General features: G+C 46.9%; 2 protein-coding genes across 3 annotated transcripts in view; both read left to right on the top strand.

Moving 5' to 3' along the window:
• dennd5b (DENN/MADD domain containing 5B) overlaps positions 1-8,284 on the top strand; it is a 60,706-nt gene extending 52,422 nt beyond the window's left edge. Inside the window, 7 exon segments of the mRNA XM_083692326.1 lie at positions 520-561; positions 1,292-1,410; positions 1,685-1,872; positions 2,052-2,134; positions 3,967-4,093; positions 4,576-4,750; positions 5,094-8,284. Coding sequence (XP_083548452.1) covers positions 520-561; positions 1,292-1,410; positions 1,685-1,872; positions 2,052-2,134; positions 3,967-4,093; positions 4,576-4,750; positions 5,094-5,277 — 918 coding nt within the window. The 3' untranslated portion in view covers positions 5,278-8,284.
• Positions 8,285-8,931: 647 nt separating this feature from the next.
• Positions 8,932-17,714, top strand: sinhcaf (SIN3-HDAC complex associated factor). 2 transcript variants are annotated; one of them, XR_014554807.1, is made up of 7 exons: positions 8,932-9,046; positions 11,097-11,224; positions 12,343-12,442; positions 12,776-12,884; positions 13,214-13,361; positions 13,787-15,437; positions 16,151-17,714. XR_014554807.1 is itself a non-coding variant. In XM_083691805.1 (6 exons), exons 2-6 carry the CDS (start codon positions 11,097-11,099, stop codon positions 14,049-14,051), a joined length of 750 nt encoding a protein of 249 aa, XP_083547931.1. In that variant the 5' UTR covers positions 8,932-9,046; the 3' UTR covers positions 14,052-17,714. The 2 variants fall into 2 exon arrangements, 1 of the variants encoding a protein (XP_083547931.1); XM_083691805.1 differs by having other exon boundaries at positions 13,787-17,714.
• Positions 17,715-17,941: the final 227 nt, after the last annotated feature.

The following is a 17,941-nucleotide window of genomic DNA, read 5'->3' as shown; positions in this document are numbered from 1 at the left end:
GATCCCTGTGTAGTCCTCCTGTAGTCCTTCTATTCTCCACTGGGTGGTGTTGTGGTCGGTCAGATAGTGGTAGTGGGGTTGCTGTTTGGGTGATAGAATATTCTACAGTATAAACCATCTACCCACTGAAGCGCTGCGTCTTGTAATGGCACTGTTACGGTGACAGAGATTGGTTGTGGTGGTGATGCTTTGAACATGTTCAGTTTGAGTGGTCATTTGGGATACACACCTTGTCCTCTTCTCACACACCTACAAGTGTGTGTTGGTGGCCAGGTGTTTAGGTGGGGGGTGGGGGGAGGTAGGGGGGTGGTAGTGCCCAGGTGAGGTGCCCGTCTCACCAGCGACCCCAGTCCCTTTCTTCCCCACACACCCACACACCCACACACACACCCACCCACCCACACACACACCCCACCCACACATCTACACACGCACACACACACACACACCCACACACACACACCCACATTCATGCTCTGTCATCCATCATGTCCTAACCCGTGTCTTCATCTCCCCCAGTCTGCTTTCAGGCCTCACACGCACATCTCCGCCATGTTCAAGGTTAGACATATCCCCCTCTCTCCCTTCCCCCTCTCTCTTCCCCCCCCCCCCTCTCTCTCTCTCTCTCCCCAGGACTGGTTGTGTTCACTCAGCCGTTACGTTCTCTGCCTAGTCCTCTGTGTAGTTTTCTCTCTGGGTCGAAAGGCCTCCTTGTAGATCTGTAGGTCCTGGTACAATCTGCTGTGCATGTCGTTGTTGTTGTTGTTGTTGTCATTGTCGTTGTTGTCGTTGTTGTTGTTACTCACTAGAATTATGTAGAGTTATGCCTTTGCCTTTGAATGTCACTTTTGCTACTCGGCAGTTCATTAGCGTCACCATAGTAACGAGACTGTGGTGATTCTGGTTATAAACACATCTGACGCAACAAGATCATCTCTGTTTATCCTTCAATCCTCCCAACTCATGTTTAACTACGATGTGGGGGGACGTGTGTTTCATCTAAGTGGCATTCAAGGGCACGGTTATGGCATAAGAGGTAGCATTAGTCACCTGTTTGTAGCACTAGATTGACTGTTCGGTAGTCATGACGATTGGTCGTTCGTAGATTAGATTAGAACTAAGACTAGAGGTAACATATGTACACTTCTTTGTGTTAAGTATCGTGGAAAGACATTGAGGAGAATACTCACTGTCGTCTTGATTCTCTCTCTCTCTCCTCCTCCTCCCTCTCTCTCTCTCTCTCTCTCTCTCTCTCTCTCCCCCTCCTCCCTCTCTCTCTCTCTCCCTGTAGTGTCAGAACTTGGGGAAGCTGACCACAGTTCAGTTGGGTCATGATAACTCCGGCCTCCTGGCTAAATGGTTGGTGGACTGCGTCATGGTCCGCAACGAGATCACAGGACACACCTACAAGTATGTTACCTCTCTTTATCTCCCCTCTCTCTCTCTCTCTCTCCCTCTCTCTCTCCCTCCCTCTCTCTCTCTCCCCATCTCTCTCTCTCCCTCTCTCCCTCTCCCCATCTCTCTCTCTCTCTCTCTCTCTTTCTCTCTCTCTCTCTTCTTCACTCTATACTTTTATGACTTTGTTCACTCTAACCCTGTTCCCCCCTTTCTCTGTTTACACTCTCGTGGCCCCCCTTTCTTTCCCACCACCTCTCCTCCCCCTCTCTCCCCCTCTCCCCCCCAGGTTCCCGTGTGGGAGGTGGCTGGGTAAGGGCGTGGACGACGGCAGCCTGGAGCGCGTTCTGATTGGTGAGATTCTGGTGCCCTGTGGAGAGGAGGATTCTGGGAGAGGGTGCCGCACGCCCCCCATGCAGCGGTCGCCCTCCACGGCCAGACGCATCAGCATCACCTCGCTGGCGGGCCGCGGATACAGTGAGTCACCACCACCATCATCATCATCACCATCATCATCACCACCACCATCACCATCATCATCATCACCATCACCATCACCACCACCACCACCATCATCATCATGATCACCACCATCATCATCACCATCATAACGGTCCATAACCACAAACCTCATGATCTCTTGTCTTCTCTTCCAGAGCCCACATCTGCTCAGATTCAGGAGGCCATCGGGGAGGCAGTGAACAACATCATAAAACACTTCCACAAGCCCGAGAAAGAGGTGTGTGTGTGTGTGTGTGTGTGTGTGTGTGTGCGCGTGCGCGTGCGTGTGTATGTGTGTGTGCGCGCACAAGAGAGAGAGATAGAGAATAGCCTCTTCTGTTCTCCATGGGCAGCTGTACTTTTCCATTCTGATATCTGAAGGCCTGTTAAATGGGTCGCTGACTACCGCCGTGCTCCTGGCTCCTCCCTCCTTTCTGGGAGGCTAATTGTGTCGGTGGTGCTATGTCTCATTTAGGCTAGGAAGTCGAGACACGGAGCAGATGCTGTTTTTCTCTCATTATTTCTACTGTGAGCAAACTGCGGTTCATTAGGATCCGAGCCCCAGAATTCTGTGCGCCATCTCCCTTAATTCTCACTTTATACCCTCTCTCTTCTCTTTCTCTTTCTCTATCTGTATCTCCCTCTCTCCCTTTCCCTCTGTCTCCTCCCCCCCTCTCTCTCTCTCTCTTCTCTTTCTCTTTCTCTATCTGTATCTCCCTCTCTCCCTTTCCCTCTGTCTCCTCCCCCCCTCTCTCTCTCTCTCTTCTCTTTCTCTTTCTCTATCTGTATCTCCCTCTCTCCCTTTCCCTCTGTCTCCTCCCCCCCTCTCTCTCTCCTTCCCACCCCCTCTCCCCCTCTATCTCTCTCTCCCTCCTCCTCTCTCTCTCTCTCTGTCTCTTTCTCTTTCTCTATCTGTATCTCCCTCTCTCCCTTTCCCTCTGCCTCCTCCCCCCCTCTCTCTCTCCTCTCTTTCTCTTTCTCTATCTGTATCTCCCTCTCTCCCTTTCCCTCTGCCTCCTCCCCCCCCCTCTCTCTCTTCTCTTTCTCTTTCTCTATCTGTATCTCCCTCTCTCCCTTTCCCTCTGCCTCCTCCCCCCCTCTCTCTCTCCTCTCTTTCTCTCTCTCTCTCTCTCCTTCCCACCCCCTCTCCCCCTCTATCTCTCTCTCCCTCCTCCTCTCTCTCTCTCTCTGTCTCTCTCCCCCCCTACTTCCCTTCCCCCCCTCTCTATCCCCTTCTCCTTCCTACCCTCCCTCTCTATCTGTATCTCCCTCTCTCCCTTTCCCTCTGCCTCCTCCCCCCCCTCTCTCTCTTCTCTTTCTCTTTCTCTATCTGTATCTCCCTCTCTCCCTTTCCCTCTGCCTCCTCCCCCCCTCTCTCTCTCCTCTCTTTCTCTCTCTCTCTCTCTCCTTCCCACCCCCTCTCCCCCTCTATCTCTCTCTCCCTCCTCCTCTCTCTCTCTCTCTGTCTCTCTCCCCCCCTACTTCCCTTCCCCCCCTCTACCCTCCCCCTCCCTCCCCCCCTCCCTCCCCCTGAGGTGGCTGCGTTCATTAAGTGTGTCTCTTTTATGACTCCCTTGCTCTCCAGCGCAATGATGTTTCTATCGACTGAAACTCTCCTAACGAAAGTTCATGTTTTTAAATTCCCCGGCCCCCCTGCCAGAAGACCCAGAGAGGACCATTAACTCAGCCTCTACATTAGACTTTAAGTGGAGGGCTAATATAGCGTCATTCTTTGCTAACCCCAGGGCCTGCAGAGGGAAAAGCCCACTCTCTTTAGTGCTGGATTAATGCTCTCCACACTGACAGGCTCAAGCTAGTCTGTAACAACCCTGGAGAAGCACTGAGCCCGTTATTGTTTTTTTTAACCCTTGAAGATGTGCAGAAGGCCTACTGTGTTGATGATGTATTGATTACAAGGGGACGCTTTGCTATTATTTAAGAGTTATGGTGTTACATCCTGATACCTTTCATCTAAAAGGAAGGCAAGTAAGATGAGGTTTATTCATCTTCTCATTCTGACTGTTATCTTATCTCCTCTCTCTCTCTCTCTCTCTCTCTCTCTCCCTCCAGAGGGGCAGTCTGACCATTCTGCTCTGTGGTGAGATTGGTCTGGTCGGGGCTCTGGAGCAGTTCTTCCACAACGGCTTCAAGTCCGCCCGTCTCTTCCAGAAGACTGTCTTTGTTTGGGACTTTGTGGGTAAGTGCAGAGTGTCTGCGCCATCTACTGGATAACTTAGAAACAGCACTCATTTCCCATTGAAACAATTAAATGGGCGCTGGCTCCCTCTAGCGGTGAAATTTGGGAATTCCTGATAAAGTACTCCCGTAAAAAAAAGAATGCTTGAAGTAAACCTGCAGGTATGTACATGAAAGCTCATTTCTTCTCCCTCACTTCATCTCTCTCTCTCTCTGATAGGTAATTCACACTAAAAACTGTTCAGTCAGAAGTTCAAAGTTAAATCTTTAAAGTAAGCTGTCATATGAAAGCCAGACTTCTGAATGAACACTTATTAGTGTGAATATATGAGAGAGAGAGAGAGAGAGATGAAGTGAGGGAAGGGAATCAGCTTTCATCGAGATTATACAGATCTCTTAAATGTTAGCCCTAGAGGCATCCTCCGCTCCCTTCCTCTCCCACCTCTCTTAACACATCTACCCCCCCCCCCCCCTCGTCCACAGAGAAGGCTGTGTCCTACATGGAGACGGCTGACCAGATGGGGGACATGCAGGTGACAGCCGAGCCCCTGGGGATGACCTGTGACTCCCTCTGTCACTACGTCAACGCCATCAACTCCACGCCAAGGAACATCGGCAAGGACGGAAAGTTCCAGCTGCTCGTCTGTCTCGGGGCCAGGTGAGGCCGGGAGGGGGGATGGGGGGATGGGGGATGCTCTGTATGCATGATGCATCTATCCTCTCTGGTCACTGTAAGACCGTCACAGAGTCAGTTGTTGTTGTTTGACTCATATTGACTCATATTCGATCGGGCCCAGGGTTGAGCCCTGATGCGTTAGAAAGTACGAGGTGACATTGGGAAACGTCGTTGTCATGTGTCACATGTTGGTGACATGGCTGATGATTTTCTCTCTATGTACGCTAGTTTTTGTTGGGTATTGTGGATAAACATTGAGGAAAAAATACTCATTGTTACCTTGATGCTCATTCCGATCTCTCTCTCTCTCTCCCTCTCTCTACAGAGATCGTCATCTGCCTCAGTGGCTCCCCCTGTTGGTGGAGTGTCCCGTGATCCTGCGCATGTACGAGGAGTCCGCTCAGCTACGGGACCGGACGACGGTCAACGCCCTCATCGGCGTTCTGGAGACTCTCCACGACTTCCCCATCACCCTGGAGGCCTCCCTCGTCAAAGGCATTGACCTTTAACCTTTAACCCCTCCCCCCGCCCGCCGAACTGCCTGCTGGGCAAATCAGCCAGGACTACATTACCCACAATTCCCCCTCCGCCGCTCCGTTCCCTTTATCCTTCGCTGTCGCCGTCGTCGAGGCCCGCTTCAGCTGATTCGCTCTGGGATTAGTCACGTGACCATGGGAGGAGGAAGAGAAGACTGAGCAGACTTTACAAAGAGGGTAGTTACCGTTAGCGACCAAAGCAACAGATTCCTTCGGGCTGCTTTGGAGCCAAAGCTTGGGGCTTTGGATCAGCGATGCGTGTGAATGCAGTATTATAACCTAGATTGTGGTTTTAAGAGATCCTTTTTTGACATTTAGTAAAAGACTGTTTTTAAAAAAAAAAAACCTTGGATGTTTCCTCTTTGTGCTAGATGTGGTGTGTAGCCGACAGTAGGTAGCTCTAGCCCTCTCATGGACACCTTTAGTCTGTGTGATGGAGATCCTCTCTTGCCTGCGTTCTCTCTCTCTCTCTCTCTCTCTCTCTCTCTCTCTCTCTCCCTCTCTCTCTCTCTCTCTCTCTCCCTCTCTCTGTCCGCTGGATGCTGCTTCATCTTCAGCTAGTGTTAGCATTAGCAAGCATGCCTCTGGGTCATAGTAGGCCATGAAAAAAGGAATCTGAAACAGAAAATGACTGTTTGTCCCTAATGCCTCGCCGTAGTCTCTGCACTGAACTATCGTCAGATGGGGAAATACCTGATGGTGATGATGATGAAGATGATGATGATGACACAGATGATCATGTATATCTGGACTATTCTGCTTTCCACACCAAACTGAGCCGTGCAATGTAGCTTGTGATTGGACGTAGGCTGATTCCCACTACGTTGGACTGGACCTTTGCACTGCATTGTGATTGGCATGCAGATCTTGGTGGACACATCCACTGCACTGGATTTGAGGGGGGTCTGGCAAGGGGGGCGGGAGCTTCTGTAGGGTTGCATGGACATTCCTACCAAATGACAGGCAATGACTTCACCCTGTCTCAAAGTGTGTGTGTGTGTGTGTGTGTGTGTGTGTGTGTGTGTGTGTGTGCTTGCTCCTCTAACGTTATTTTTGTATTAGAAACGGTCATGCTCAATGTTTTCAAACTCATCCTCTGGTTTCTGTCATGCACAGTATTGTGTGTGTGTGTGTGTGTGTGTGTGTGCGCGTACGTGCATACGTGCGTACGTACGTGGTCTCTGTCATGCTCAGCCCTGGCAGATCTGTGATTGTTGATCCCAAACGGACACCAATATCGATGACCACAGCTCAGCCTCCTGCTTAAATGTTTTGACCACTAATACAAAGAGTGATACATGTGAAATACACTGGGAATACAAAAGATAGCAATAAGCTAGTCCCTTGCCCCTCGATTTCTTCTACATTCTTATCAGAACTGGCTTCAACTTAATGATGAAGTATCTAAGAGAGTGCTTCTAGATGTAGACTCTAGTCATTCAATCTGAAATAGATACCTGCGCTGATGCTGTTTGCCATTTTACCTAAATCAATGCTTGATGAAAGTGTTGTCCCATGTCTATAACAACAGGTGTAAATACTGCGATGCAGGTGTGCATGTTATGAAGAGTGATCAAATTTAGACACAAGTGTATTTATTGTGACTTGCCCCCCCCCCCTAACTATGTCCAGACAATAGATTTGAATCAAAAAAAAAGAAGAAAAAAAGAAAAAGAAGAAGAGGCGTCGTATTCAGAGCCTCCTCTTGACTCAGTGTTTAAACCACAGTTTAATGTTTTACGGTATTTTACCGTTTCCAGACTGTTGGTTCGGTCGGTTCCACCGGGTTTGTTTTTTTAATACTTTGATTTGATGTATTTATTATTATTTTAAATTTGGGCAGAGTGAGATGGCAGACTTCTCATAAGACACTGGTGGCTTCAGGTGCAAAGAGCCTGCAAAAAAAATAACACTGGGATGATGAGTACAACTGGAGGTTAATATTCTGTCTGCTGACCAATGTGACTTCCTGTACCACGCTTACAGTGTGGTCATGAGACGGTGTGCTGTCTGTCTCCACTTGTGCATAACGGATTCCGACAATACAAAGGCCAGACTACCTGTATGTGTGACCTGCCACACAAAGGTATATACACGGCATTTAGTTGACGCTTTCATCCAAAGCGACTGACATTGCAGTGAGTGCGTACATGTTTCAGTATATATGGTCCCAGCGGGGATCGAACCCACAACCTAAGCGCTGTTAGCACCATGCTCTACCAACTGAGCCACAGAGGACCACAAAGGTGGGGGTAGGGGGGGGGCAGTGTGTGTAAAGGTATGTATGGGGGTCTAGTGCCAAGAAGTAAGGGAGGTCTAGTGTTGCAAGTGTGTACAGGTGTGTGTAGGTGTCTGCAGGTGTGTACAGGTGTGTGTGTGTAGGTGTAGGTTCCTCCATTCGCCTATCCCAAACTGCTACTGCATGCTGTGGCCCTCTCTACTCTACGTGGGATTTCTCTTAAGCTAAAGCTAGACTCAGTATTCAGTGTTCACTGTGCTTCAGTCTTATCCATAGAGAGAAACATGGACACGGTGGAGGTCAACATTGAGTGTGTGTGTGTGTGTGTGTGTGTGATTGGTTGTTAGCTTTACCACAACCACTAGGTAACACACACACACACACACGTAGGTGGGAGTGTGTACCCGATGTGTCAGTTCAGCAGAGCTGCCGTATTAAAGGACGTATGTCATGGGGAAGAGTGCATCTGGTCTGTTCTGTACATTTTGTTTCAATGGTTACATCTGTTTATGTTACCTCAACCTTTGACCTTTGTGACAAACGCTATCCCTCGCTGAGTGGAGTCTCTGTCCTAACATTTACAGTGACAGTGCTACTGACACCTCCTTTCCCTCCCGCGAGTGTGAACTCTATTTCCAGTGGGAGGGATTGTGAAACCAATGGAAATCTCATGTCCATGTAAGAGGAAATGATCACTGTTCTGTTCTGATATTTATGATGCATTTCATTAAAAACGCTCAAGATGTTGAACATTGTCTCTCTCTCTCTCTCTCTCTCTGTCTGTCTGTCTGTCTGTCTGTCTGTGTGTGTCTCAGGTAGATTACCTGCCCATTGTAATGGAGCCACTAAAATGATGGATTACGATCGTCATGAGAATCCATTGGTAGTATCCGTCTACAGAGATGTTTTCCAATAATGAACTTTTGATGACGAAACCCAAACACTCACACGCAAGTTTGTATAGCCTATTACATGGAGGATCAAGTCGTAGTTTTTCAAGTGAATGTTTAGTGCCCAACCCTAAGTTATTGAGGGGGATAGGGCTTTTTAGTAATATGCCCGATAGCGCAGACGAAGTGAGATGCATCGTTTAAGATTATTTTAGTTCATCAAATATTCAAACAATTGTCTACAATGTTATAGCTGCGTGCGCCTTTGTGTAGTAAGCAGTCGCCACGCCCCTCCTCCGCACAGATTCCAGGGGCCGTGGCAATTGGTCCCACCCCCCATTTCCCGCGTAATGTTGCGTCCTTGTATGGGCAATAGAATGCAGACGCAGAGAAAACGTCAGCGCTCTATGTAAATTGATTTGATTGAAGAAAATCAGAAAATGGTGGAGCGGTAAAATGCGCATGCGTAAATATTTCTACTACTGCCAGACAGCAAACGACGCAACAACCAAGCAGTCTGCGTGTTAACGGTATATTGTTAAATTAGTTTCAACCTCTACGATCCATTTCAACGCCTTTTCAACTAATTTGCCAACTTTAACTGTGAATCAAGGTAAGCACATTAAACCGGAATTTGCTCTGTCTGTTGTCAATGTGTTGTCAGCGTGCACAAGTTATTCGAGGAAGAATGTGTTTCAATGGTTTAGTACCGCGAAAGAAAACGGAACCAAGTCATATTTGACTACCTTGAATGAATTGTGTAACTTTCTGATGGGTTAAACAATGTTTAGATGTAACAGTTTATTCGAATGTCTTCGATACATTGACGTTCTACGTTCTAGAGTGGCACATGCATTCATGATGCTGATAAAAGGCGCGCTCGCTTCTGCCTGGTGTCGGGTGTCCTGGCGACAACGCTGACATTCTTTTATTAGGACATGAGTCAAGGACGGCTATGTTTCCAAGCGAAAACGATGGCTATACTACCGTTTCAGCGAGTGATATGCAGTGTTTTTTCAAATAACTTCGGCGTCTTATAGCCAGCTAGATTTTTAAAAGAAATCAGGACTTTGCGTCGTCAACGAGGCTTTCACTGTCGCATAAACTGTAACTTTTACACACAGCCCTAGGCCTTATTAAAGATCAAATGTAAACCTACATTTCCATGTATTCATCAAATGACATTTCCGAAGTGGAAAAAGACTTGACGTTGATGTCGGGGAGTTGGGCAGGTGGGTGGGTGTGTGTCTGCGTCAGAAGCGAGCGTCCCCTAGAAAATGTAACTTGTAGACGACGATATCGAAAGCTTAGGAATTGTAATATGGCCTGAAATGTCACTTTAAAATCCATTGCTTAACACAAGATATGGGGCATTCTAGGCTAGTCCGGTTATTCCAAAGACAAAGCCTGCCGCAAAAATTGCTGCTTTTTTCACATTTCCTGTTCGCATATAGCCATAGCATATCGCATATAGGAAGGGTTGTTAATTGTTGTCTTCCATTTCGGAACTATTTACCAATAAAAGCGTAAAAGTTACTAAAAGTAGCTACACCCGGCTCCCCTGGAAACGTGCATGTGTTTACAGTTCGGCCGAGGGGTTTAAACTGGAACCCCGCTGTGCGCTGACGCAGAAACAAAGCCCTTTGAAGTGACTGATACAATGTAGCAGCATCAGTGGTAGATGGTATTTTCTTTGTGATGCTTTTACGTTGTTTTCTCGCCCAGGCTGTGTTGGCAGGGTCGAACAAACTGCGGCGAATTGTGAATAGCCTATGCGCACGATGCTGGGAGACCATGCTTTCTCAGTGGACGGCGACGTCTTCGATCCAAGTAGCCTAAGGATTTTCTTGAAGAATGTTGTTATAACAAATCGTCGGCAATACAAAGTCTCTCTTACACGCGAGCTAATTGTTCATGGAGACTGTCAAAACCAGCGGTTTAGTTCGTAGTAGCCTAATTTTCGCCAGCAATCATATTACAATGTAGGCTACAGTAGACACCGTGCTGCCCCGCCTGCCGCCTTTGAAGCATGCCGTATTAGTTACGTCAGGGCCGGGATTATACAACCACTTGCGTCGCATAAGATTTGTGACCAGGCGTGTTGACTATTGTTTAGTATCTCTATTTTTCTAGGCTACTGCAACTGAACAGCCTACTACGGGGAACATATTACGTGTTCACTAACTCCAATTTTAATGGGTGATTAAAAGTCATAGACTGCTTTCCGCTACGGCGGCTCCACTCAGGCCCTAAAACTCGATTTCGCTTCTGTGATTATGATCACGAGGCACCATACGGATGCTGCCCCGTCTCTGCCTTGGCGACCACATGGCTTTTAGTTGCATCAGCACCACCGTTGCGTAAGAGCCTAGGTAACACGTCCAGGCCGCGCTGTTCCCGTCTCTCGGTGACGCGGTGACGGATAACCCAGTTTACTCTGTCTGGGTCAGTCCATTGAAGCACAGAGGGGGCTCGCCTCCGTCACGTGTAACATGCATCCGAATATTATGACCTTGAATACTTATTGAATTATGAATAACCCCATGCCCCGATAAACTCCCATAAACAAGAGGTTTATCAGGAAGCTTTACATTGAGCAAGTGTTATTGTCCTGTGAGAGATCACTGTTCATCCCTCTCCCTGCTCTGCATCTCCTGTCCCAGATGTTCGGCTTCCACAAGCCGAAGATGTACCGGAGCATAGACGGCTGCTGCATCTGTGGGGCCAAGTCCTCCAGCTCCCGTTTCACAGACAGCAAGCGCTACGAGAGGGACTTCCAGACCTGCTTTGGGTGAGTGGCCCACTCCTTCACACGCACCCAGCTGAATAGCACAGACCCTGGGCATACCTTGGTCCTAGAGTCCCCCCTAGAGCCTCGCCCTGGGGAAACTGGGGGTAAACCTCATGGCACATTGCCACCATGGGACTGAACACCAGTGTTTGGCCTGAAGTGAAAGCAGACAATGACATTTACATCTCTGAGGACGGACCAGAAAAAGTCTGGGCCATGGTCTCAGTGGACCTACCCAGACTTGCGGCCGAGGAGACAGTTTGGGGGGTCAGTACTCTGGAGCCTATGGGCCTCCGCTGACATCTTCTTGAATGTGGCACTACTGGTAGAATATGGAATTTGAGTGCAGAATGAAATGCAACGTGACAATCCTCTATTTCAATGCACTGACATACACTAAGGATAACATGCGCTCCAATTTGGAAATGCTTTTCCCCCCACAACGAATACAAACACACAAACTTAAATAATAGATGACTCTGTCTTTTACCCCGGGAGTTGTGCATCAAACTAGGACACACACTTCATGTTTATTATGTAACAGAGTAGTTTTATGTAGACCAGGAGTTGATGGAGCTTTCTATTTTTTTGTGTTATTGCTTGTTGTGCACATGTCCTCTTATCACTGCCACGGGCTTCGCTGCTTCCTGGTCTGCAGTTGGCAGTATGCCTCGGTCCATCACCATGGTTACCAGTGATGTGAGTCAGCAGGAGAAAATAGCTCCAAATCACTCTGGAGCATGGATATTAATAGCACGCACACACACCTAGGTAGAGACACACACACACACACACACACACACCTAGGTAGAGACACACACACACACACACACACACCTAGGTAGAGACACACACACACACTCACTCACTCTCTCTTAGGTAATCACAAGCACACACTCTCTTCTAGGTAGACTTACATACAACTACACACACGCACTCCGAGGTAGACTCATACAGTTCAATTCACACACACAATCCAGTCCCTGTAGACTCTGTCTTGGTGTCATGGTGATCTGAACAGGATAGACAGACTGAGGACCTTCCCCCTCTCTCTCCTCAAACTCAAACCTTCCTCTCTCTCTCTCTCTCTCTTATTTGTGCGTTGTGTTGTTCTCCAGGCTGAGTGAGGTGCGATGCGGTGAGATCTGTAACGCCTGCGTCCTCCTGGTGAAGAGGTGGAAGAAACTCCCTGTAGGATCCAAGAAGAACTGGAACCATGTAAGGAGAATAGTCCCAGAGCTCTTACCAGGTCCACCTAGCAGCCAGTAACTCATTCAGTGCCGAGGGTGAATAAAGTCGGCCAAGTCGTCCACATCCTAGAGTGCCAAGGGTGACCTTATTCACCAGAAATTCATAAATTATGGCGCTTCATTTTGTAGACAAGGTACTGTTGCTAGGTAGACGCCACATAAAAAACGCTTGGCACTCTGGGTGGCGAGTGTTCCGGAACGTTGGCGCTCTGCTGCCCGAGAGGCCTTCAGGCTTGACCTTCATGCAGTTACTGTGGTGACGCGTGCTCTGATGTCACTAATCCCTCTTCATGCGTCACAGGTTGTTGACGCCAAAGGTGGGGCGAGTCTGAAGACCACCGTGAGGTCCAAGAAGATAAAGCGGAAGAGAGCCAGGCCAAGCCGAGTGCAGAAGGAGCTCAAGAGACACAGTAAGCAGCTGATCTTAGGGGAGCCACTCTGTGATCGGCTATACTGCCTTAAAAACAGTGAAACCCTTGGGGAAGGGAGGGGGGGGGGGGGGGTGCATTTACTGTATGTGAACCACACCAATGTGCTGTATTAGCTGTATTACCATAGATTACTTTTTCTTATGATGACTGATGGATAGATCGTTCACTTACTTAGACAAATGTATTTGTTGTAAGTCGCTTTGAAGAGAAAGGCGTCTGCTAAATGCCGTAAATGTAGCTGTTTTGTTGCAAGTTAAAATGAGCTCTCTGATTGATTGATTGGCTGTGCTTTGCCCCACCATTCACAGACTCGGATGCTCACAGCACCACTTCCAGTGCCTCCCCCGGCCAGTCCCCCAGCTACAGCAACCAATCGGATGAGGGATCTGACTCTGAGCTCTCACCTGCTGCCCGCTCCCCAGTCTTCTCCTTCCTGGACCTCACCTACTGGAAAAGGTAATGGCCTATCACCTGGGTTATAGATGATGGAAATATGGTATTTGTAGTTTTTAATCCAGTTTGGGTTCAGGCATACAATTTCCCCATTATTAGCTCAAGCTTTACTGAATATGTAATATTGTCCTAGTGATGTTAAAAGACCAATCACTGCCAAAGAATTCCGGAACACTCACCACCTAGAGTGCCAAGTGTTCTATGTGGTATCTACCTAGCAACAATACATTGATTGGCTACAAAATGAAGCGTCATAATTGATGCATTTTTGGACAATAAAGTCACCCTTGGCACTCTAGAACGTTGACAATTTGGGTGACTTTATTCACCCTCGGCACTAAATGAGTTAACCCTGTTGCAGCATCGATGCATATGCTGGCTTTTGACTCGCTCTCTTTCTGACCGTGCTTGTGTCTGTCTGGTTACAGACAGAAGGTGTGCTGTGGGATCATCTACAAAGGACGGTACGGAGAGGTCCTGATAGACCCCCACCTCTACAAGCCCTGCTGTCAGAAGAAACAAGAGCAGCGGCAAGAAGAAGAAGAGGTGGAGGAGGAAGACGAGGAGGAGGAGGAGGAAGAGGAGGAGGAAGGGCAGGGAAGCTCAGAGAATGTGATGAGCCCCCGTCCACAGATTACCCCGCTGCCCCTCCAGGTGCAGGTGGAGGAGAAGGCGGAGCAGAGGGAGTGGTGATGTCGTCTCGAGACGACGGGGCACCTGCCATGACGGACACGGTGGAAACTCGTATGGCGGCACCCCCCCCCCCAAAAAAAGTTTTGGGATTTTCTCCAATCTTTGTGCATTCCCAACTGGGATTGCTTTCTTCTACTCAAGAGCAGCTGGAACTATTGTGTAGTTTTTGTTAAGTTTTTCTGTACCAGGAAGTGATGAGGTTCGTTCTTTATCTGTTAATTTATGGAGTGAGTGTCTTCGTCATCAACTGCCCTGCCTCTGGACCCAACACGATACCGGACTCTTCCCTTTTCCTCTGTCTCAGCACGATGAGATTGTAAATATTACGCTTGTTTTCAGTACGAAATGCTGGATCTACAAAAGCTGCATGGGGGGGGTGTGTGTGGGGAGAAACGTGAGACCTCTCGAACTAAAACCTTTACTTCTAGGATATAGAGCCATAACCTAGAGAACAGCCTTCCGAAGTTTGCCTTCTCCTGTCCTGTATTGTACACACGCTGGTCCCATTCCTAGAGGATGCTCTCTTTGTTTCCCTCCTGCCTGTCTCCCTCACTTGTTAATCCATTTTCTGATCTTGGATCATTTTGATTAAGGCCTGAGGGAAGAATGGATGCCTCTGAGAGCCAGCGTCTCTTGTCTTCTGTTGCTTAAAGGGATGGTTCAGCCTATTTTCATGTTGAGGTGAAAGGTCATCTCACCCTGAGTTGTCCCCATGGGCCAATAGTGGAAGCTCCTCCGTTCTCCACTTTGCTACAGCAGCACAGGCTAACAGTTAGCGGTGCCCTCTCCAACAGACAGGATACAGATGGACCTTAAGTTAGCATTGTTGAAATAACACGGCAACGTCTCCTCAGAGAAACTTCAAACAAAGTTTAGTGGCGAGTTAAGCGCGAAATTATATATTTTTTTTTTATGTGCGTAATATTGAAAATAAAACAAATAGTCTCTATAATCGATTTGCTCGGGACAGTTTCACCAGCCGAGCACTCCCCTCACAGTGCAGGCACTCGGTCGCGGAGTGATTTACTAGCTGTGAACAAAAGGTCGCCCGTGTCCTAAATAAATGGAATCCAGGAAGTATGTGACAACCGACAACTGCATGTTATTACAACTACGTCGTCTGCGAACTACAATGAAAGCATGTACAGGTTCGTCTAGTATATGGCCGCTAGCTAACTTTGTTTGTTTGTTTCCCGCTGGGACCATATATACTGAAATGTATGCACTCACTGCAATGTAAGTCGCTTTGGATAAAAGCATCAGCTAAATGGCATTTATTATTATTATTATTGTTGCTTGAAGGTCACTGCTAACTGTTAGCCTGCTGCTGTAGCAAAGTAGAGAACCGGAGAAGCTTTCACCACTGGCCTGTGAGGACACCTCGGGGTAAGATGATATTTAGGTTGAACCACTCCTTTAAGTCCTGTGTTATGCTTTACTACAGTTAATACATTGTGATAATTTACTCTTTTCAGTGCTCGTGTTATTTGACACTGTAAATATTTTAGTTACAGGAAAACGTATGTAAGGCTAGTCAAATTGTTGAGTCTCTGTTCCAAGAATATATGTCTGGATGTACATTTCAAGGAGATTGTGCCCTCAAAGCACTGGTGCAGAAGCAGCTCTTGCCATCTCAAATCATCACCTGAACCAATATAAGCTAGGATCTTTACCTGACCTGGGACCAGCACTTTGAAGCACTTCTTATCTCAGCCTATGGGCCGTCTAGCCCCTTCACTTCGGTCCCGCCCCCTTGAAATGAACGCATCTGAGAACTCTACGTTCTGAACGGTGACTAGATTCTAAAAATACTCCCAACGAGGATTTTCTATTAAATTATTAGGGTTAGGGTATTATTGGTCCTAGCATAGATTCATGTTTCTTATGATGACTGACGGATCGATGATTCACTTACTTAGTCAAATGTATTTGTTCTAAGTCGCTTTGGATAAAGGTGTCTGCTAAATGCCATAAATGTAAATAAATGTAATATTATTACTACTACAACAACAAAATTAAATGGAAAAAGCCCCACTTACGCTAATGGAGGACAAAGTGGAGCCATCACCACATTGTTAACGCTTAGTCAACCCTCTCAGATGTGACCACCAGGGTGCAGGCCGTAGGAAGGGGCTAGCGAGCTAAATGGATGGGGACCCACGGACACCTCCCGATGATGTCAGGAAAAGCCTGGTCGACTTGTGGCCATCCAAAAAGCTTCCTGCCCACCCCACCCCCCATTGTGACATATTTGATGCCCTTTAATTTGAAATAATGTTTGTGCTGATATAGTTTAGTTTGAAGCCTTCGAAGGACTATCTGAAGTCCTTCAACACTTTTGCAAATCTATGGATTTCTTTCGCATGAAAATTGCATGATGTCCTTGGACATGAACACTATTTTCTTGTCTCACCATGCCTCGACAATTGGGTTATGGTGCTGTACAGCTTGAAGATATATTTTTGTATATAAACGAATAAAAATGTCATCATGTTTCAGAAGATAATGAAATCACAAAATGTTGTTCTTCTCATTGTATTGTGAATGTGTCTCAAGTCTGTCGTTGTCTTTGGTAGATGAAAGGGGCGGTGCCATAATCTAAATATGCGTTCTTATTTCAGGTTTCTTGTTTTAGAGCTGCTTTAGACTGTTACTTGTCAGTTCAGATAAGGGTTAGGAAGGCACAAAAATCACAGTTTCTTCTTTTATTACAATATTTTCTTGTAACGTTATTTAAGTTTTCTTTAAACCATGTTAAAGCTTGTATTCTTATTCGTCAGCATGAATGCACAAGCCAATGAGGAGGAGCTTGCATTCACATCTCCTACCAGGAGGTGGCGCTGCGGAGCTCCGTTCACATGCATGTACATTCAGTAAAACGAGTGTTTTGTTATATTCATGTGAAGTTCTCCCATGTCAGTCTCATTATGATGTTCCATTATCATGTTCAGATTCAATATGGATGCCTCATATACTGTAGCCTATAGCACTACGTGATGGCAGCTGTTGTTATCAGGCATATGCTGAAAACTGCCACCCTGTTTGTCTGTAATGTGTATCTGTATATAAAAAGCGTCAGGCATAGTGAAAGATACTCAAGTGAAAGTGAATTGACTCCTCTCCTCTCCGAGAGAGTCTCTGGTGAATGTTTAAACCTTTTGGGATAAACTGGTCATAGGACACCTTATTTATTTCATTTGTATGTAGTTAATGTGCAATTATTTTTTTTTGGGGGGGGGGGGGGGGTTGGCTTTTTTGTGGACTGGTTGCGCATTTGTTCCCCGATAACTGCCATCACATTATTCAACACAATTCCACTGGGCCAATTCCTAAATTGAGGGATTCCAGTCAACTTTAATTAAATGAACTTTAACTTGATCAAGTAAAATGATATCATTTATACACATTGATAATGATTGTATTAAAAGTATACTTTTGTTCATAATGGAAAATGCAGTAACCTGTACCCAACCAAACTGTACCCAGCTCCAGTGTGGACATACGTTGTGCTTCTCTGTCTCTTCTCCTCGGTGTAGTGCTACTAGCGGGTAGGTAGGTTGGCACTGTTATTCATCAGAAGTCACATTTCTAGAGGCAAATTTTTGTATTTTTTATACACATTGTAATTTCTACTTGTTCAATAAATGTAATTTGTGTAGTTTGCCTTCGAGTATCCGTGTCTTGCTTTTGCATCTCTGACTATGCAACTGTCCCTTTCTCAAGATCTTTAATTCTGTCACCTCTTTGTAATCACAACTAGGCAATATTAAGGCTAGAGGCATTTAGGTCCTCCTCCCTGCATCGATCTACTGTCTACCCTCATACATACTAAACATTCAAACATGAGCCTATACATCAGATATTATAACGACATGCATCACACCTGACTG

This window comes from Argentina silus (assembly GCF_951799395.1).
Source record: "Argentina silus genome assembly, chromosome: 20".
NCBI lineage: Eukaryota > Metazoa > Chordata > Actinopteri > Argentiniformes > Argentinidae > Argentina > Argentina silus.
This window is presented reverse-complemented; position numbering and strand designations above follow the sequence as displayed.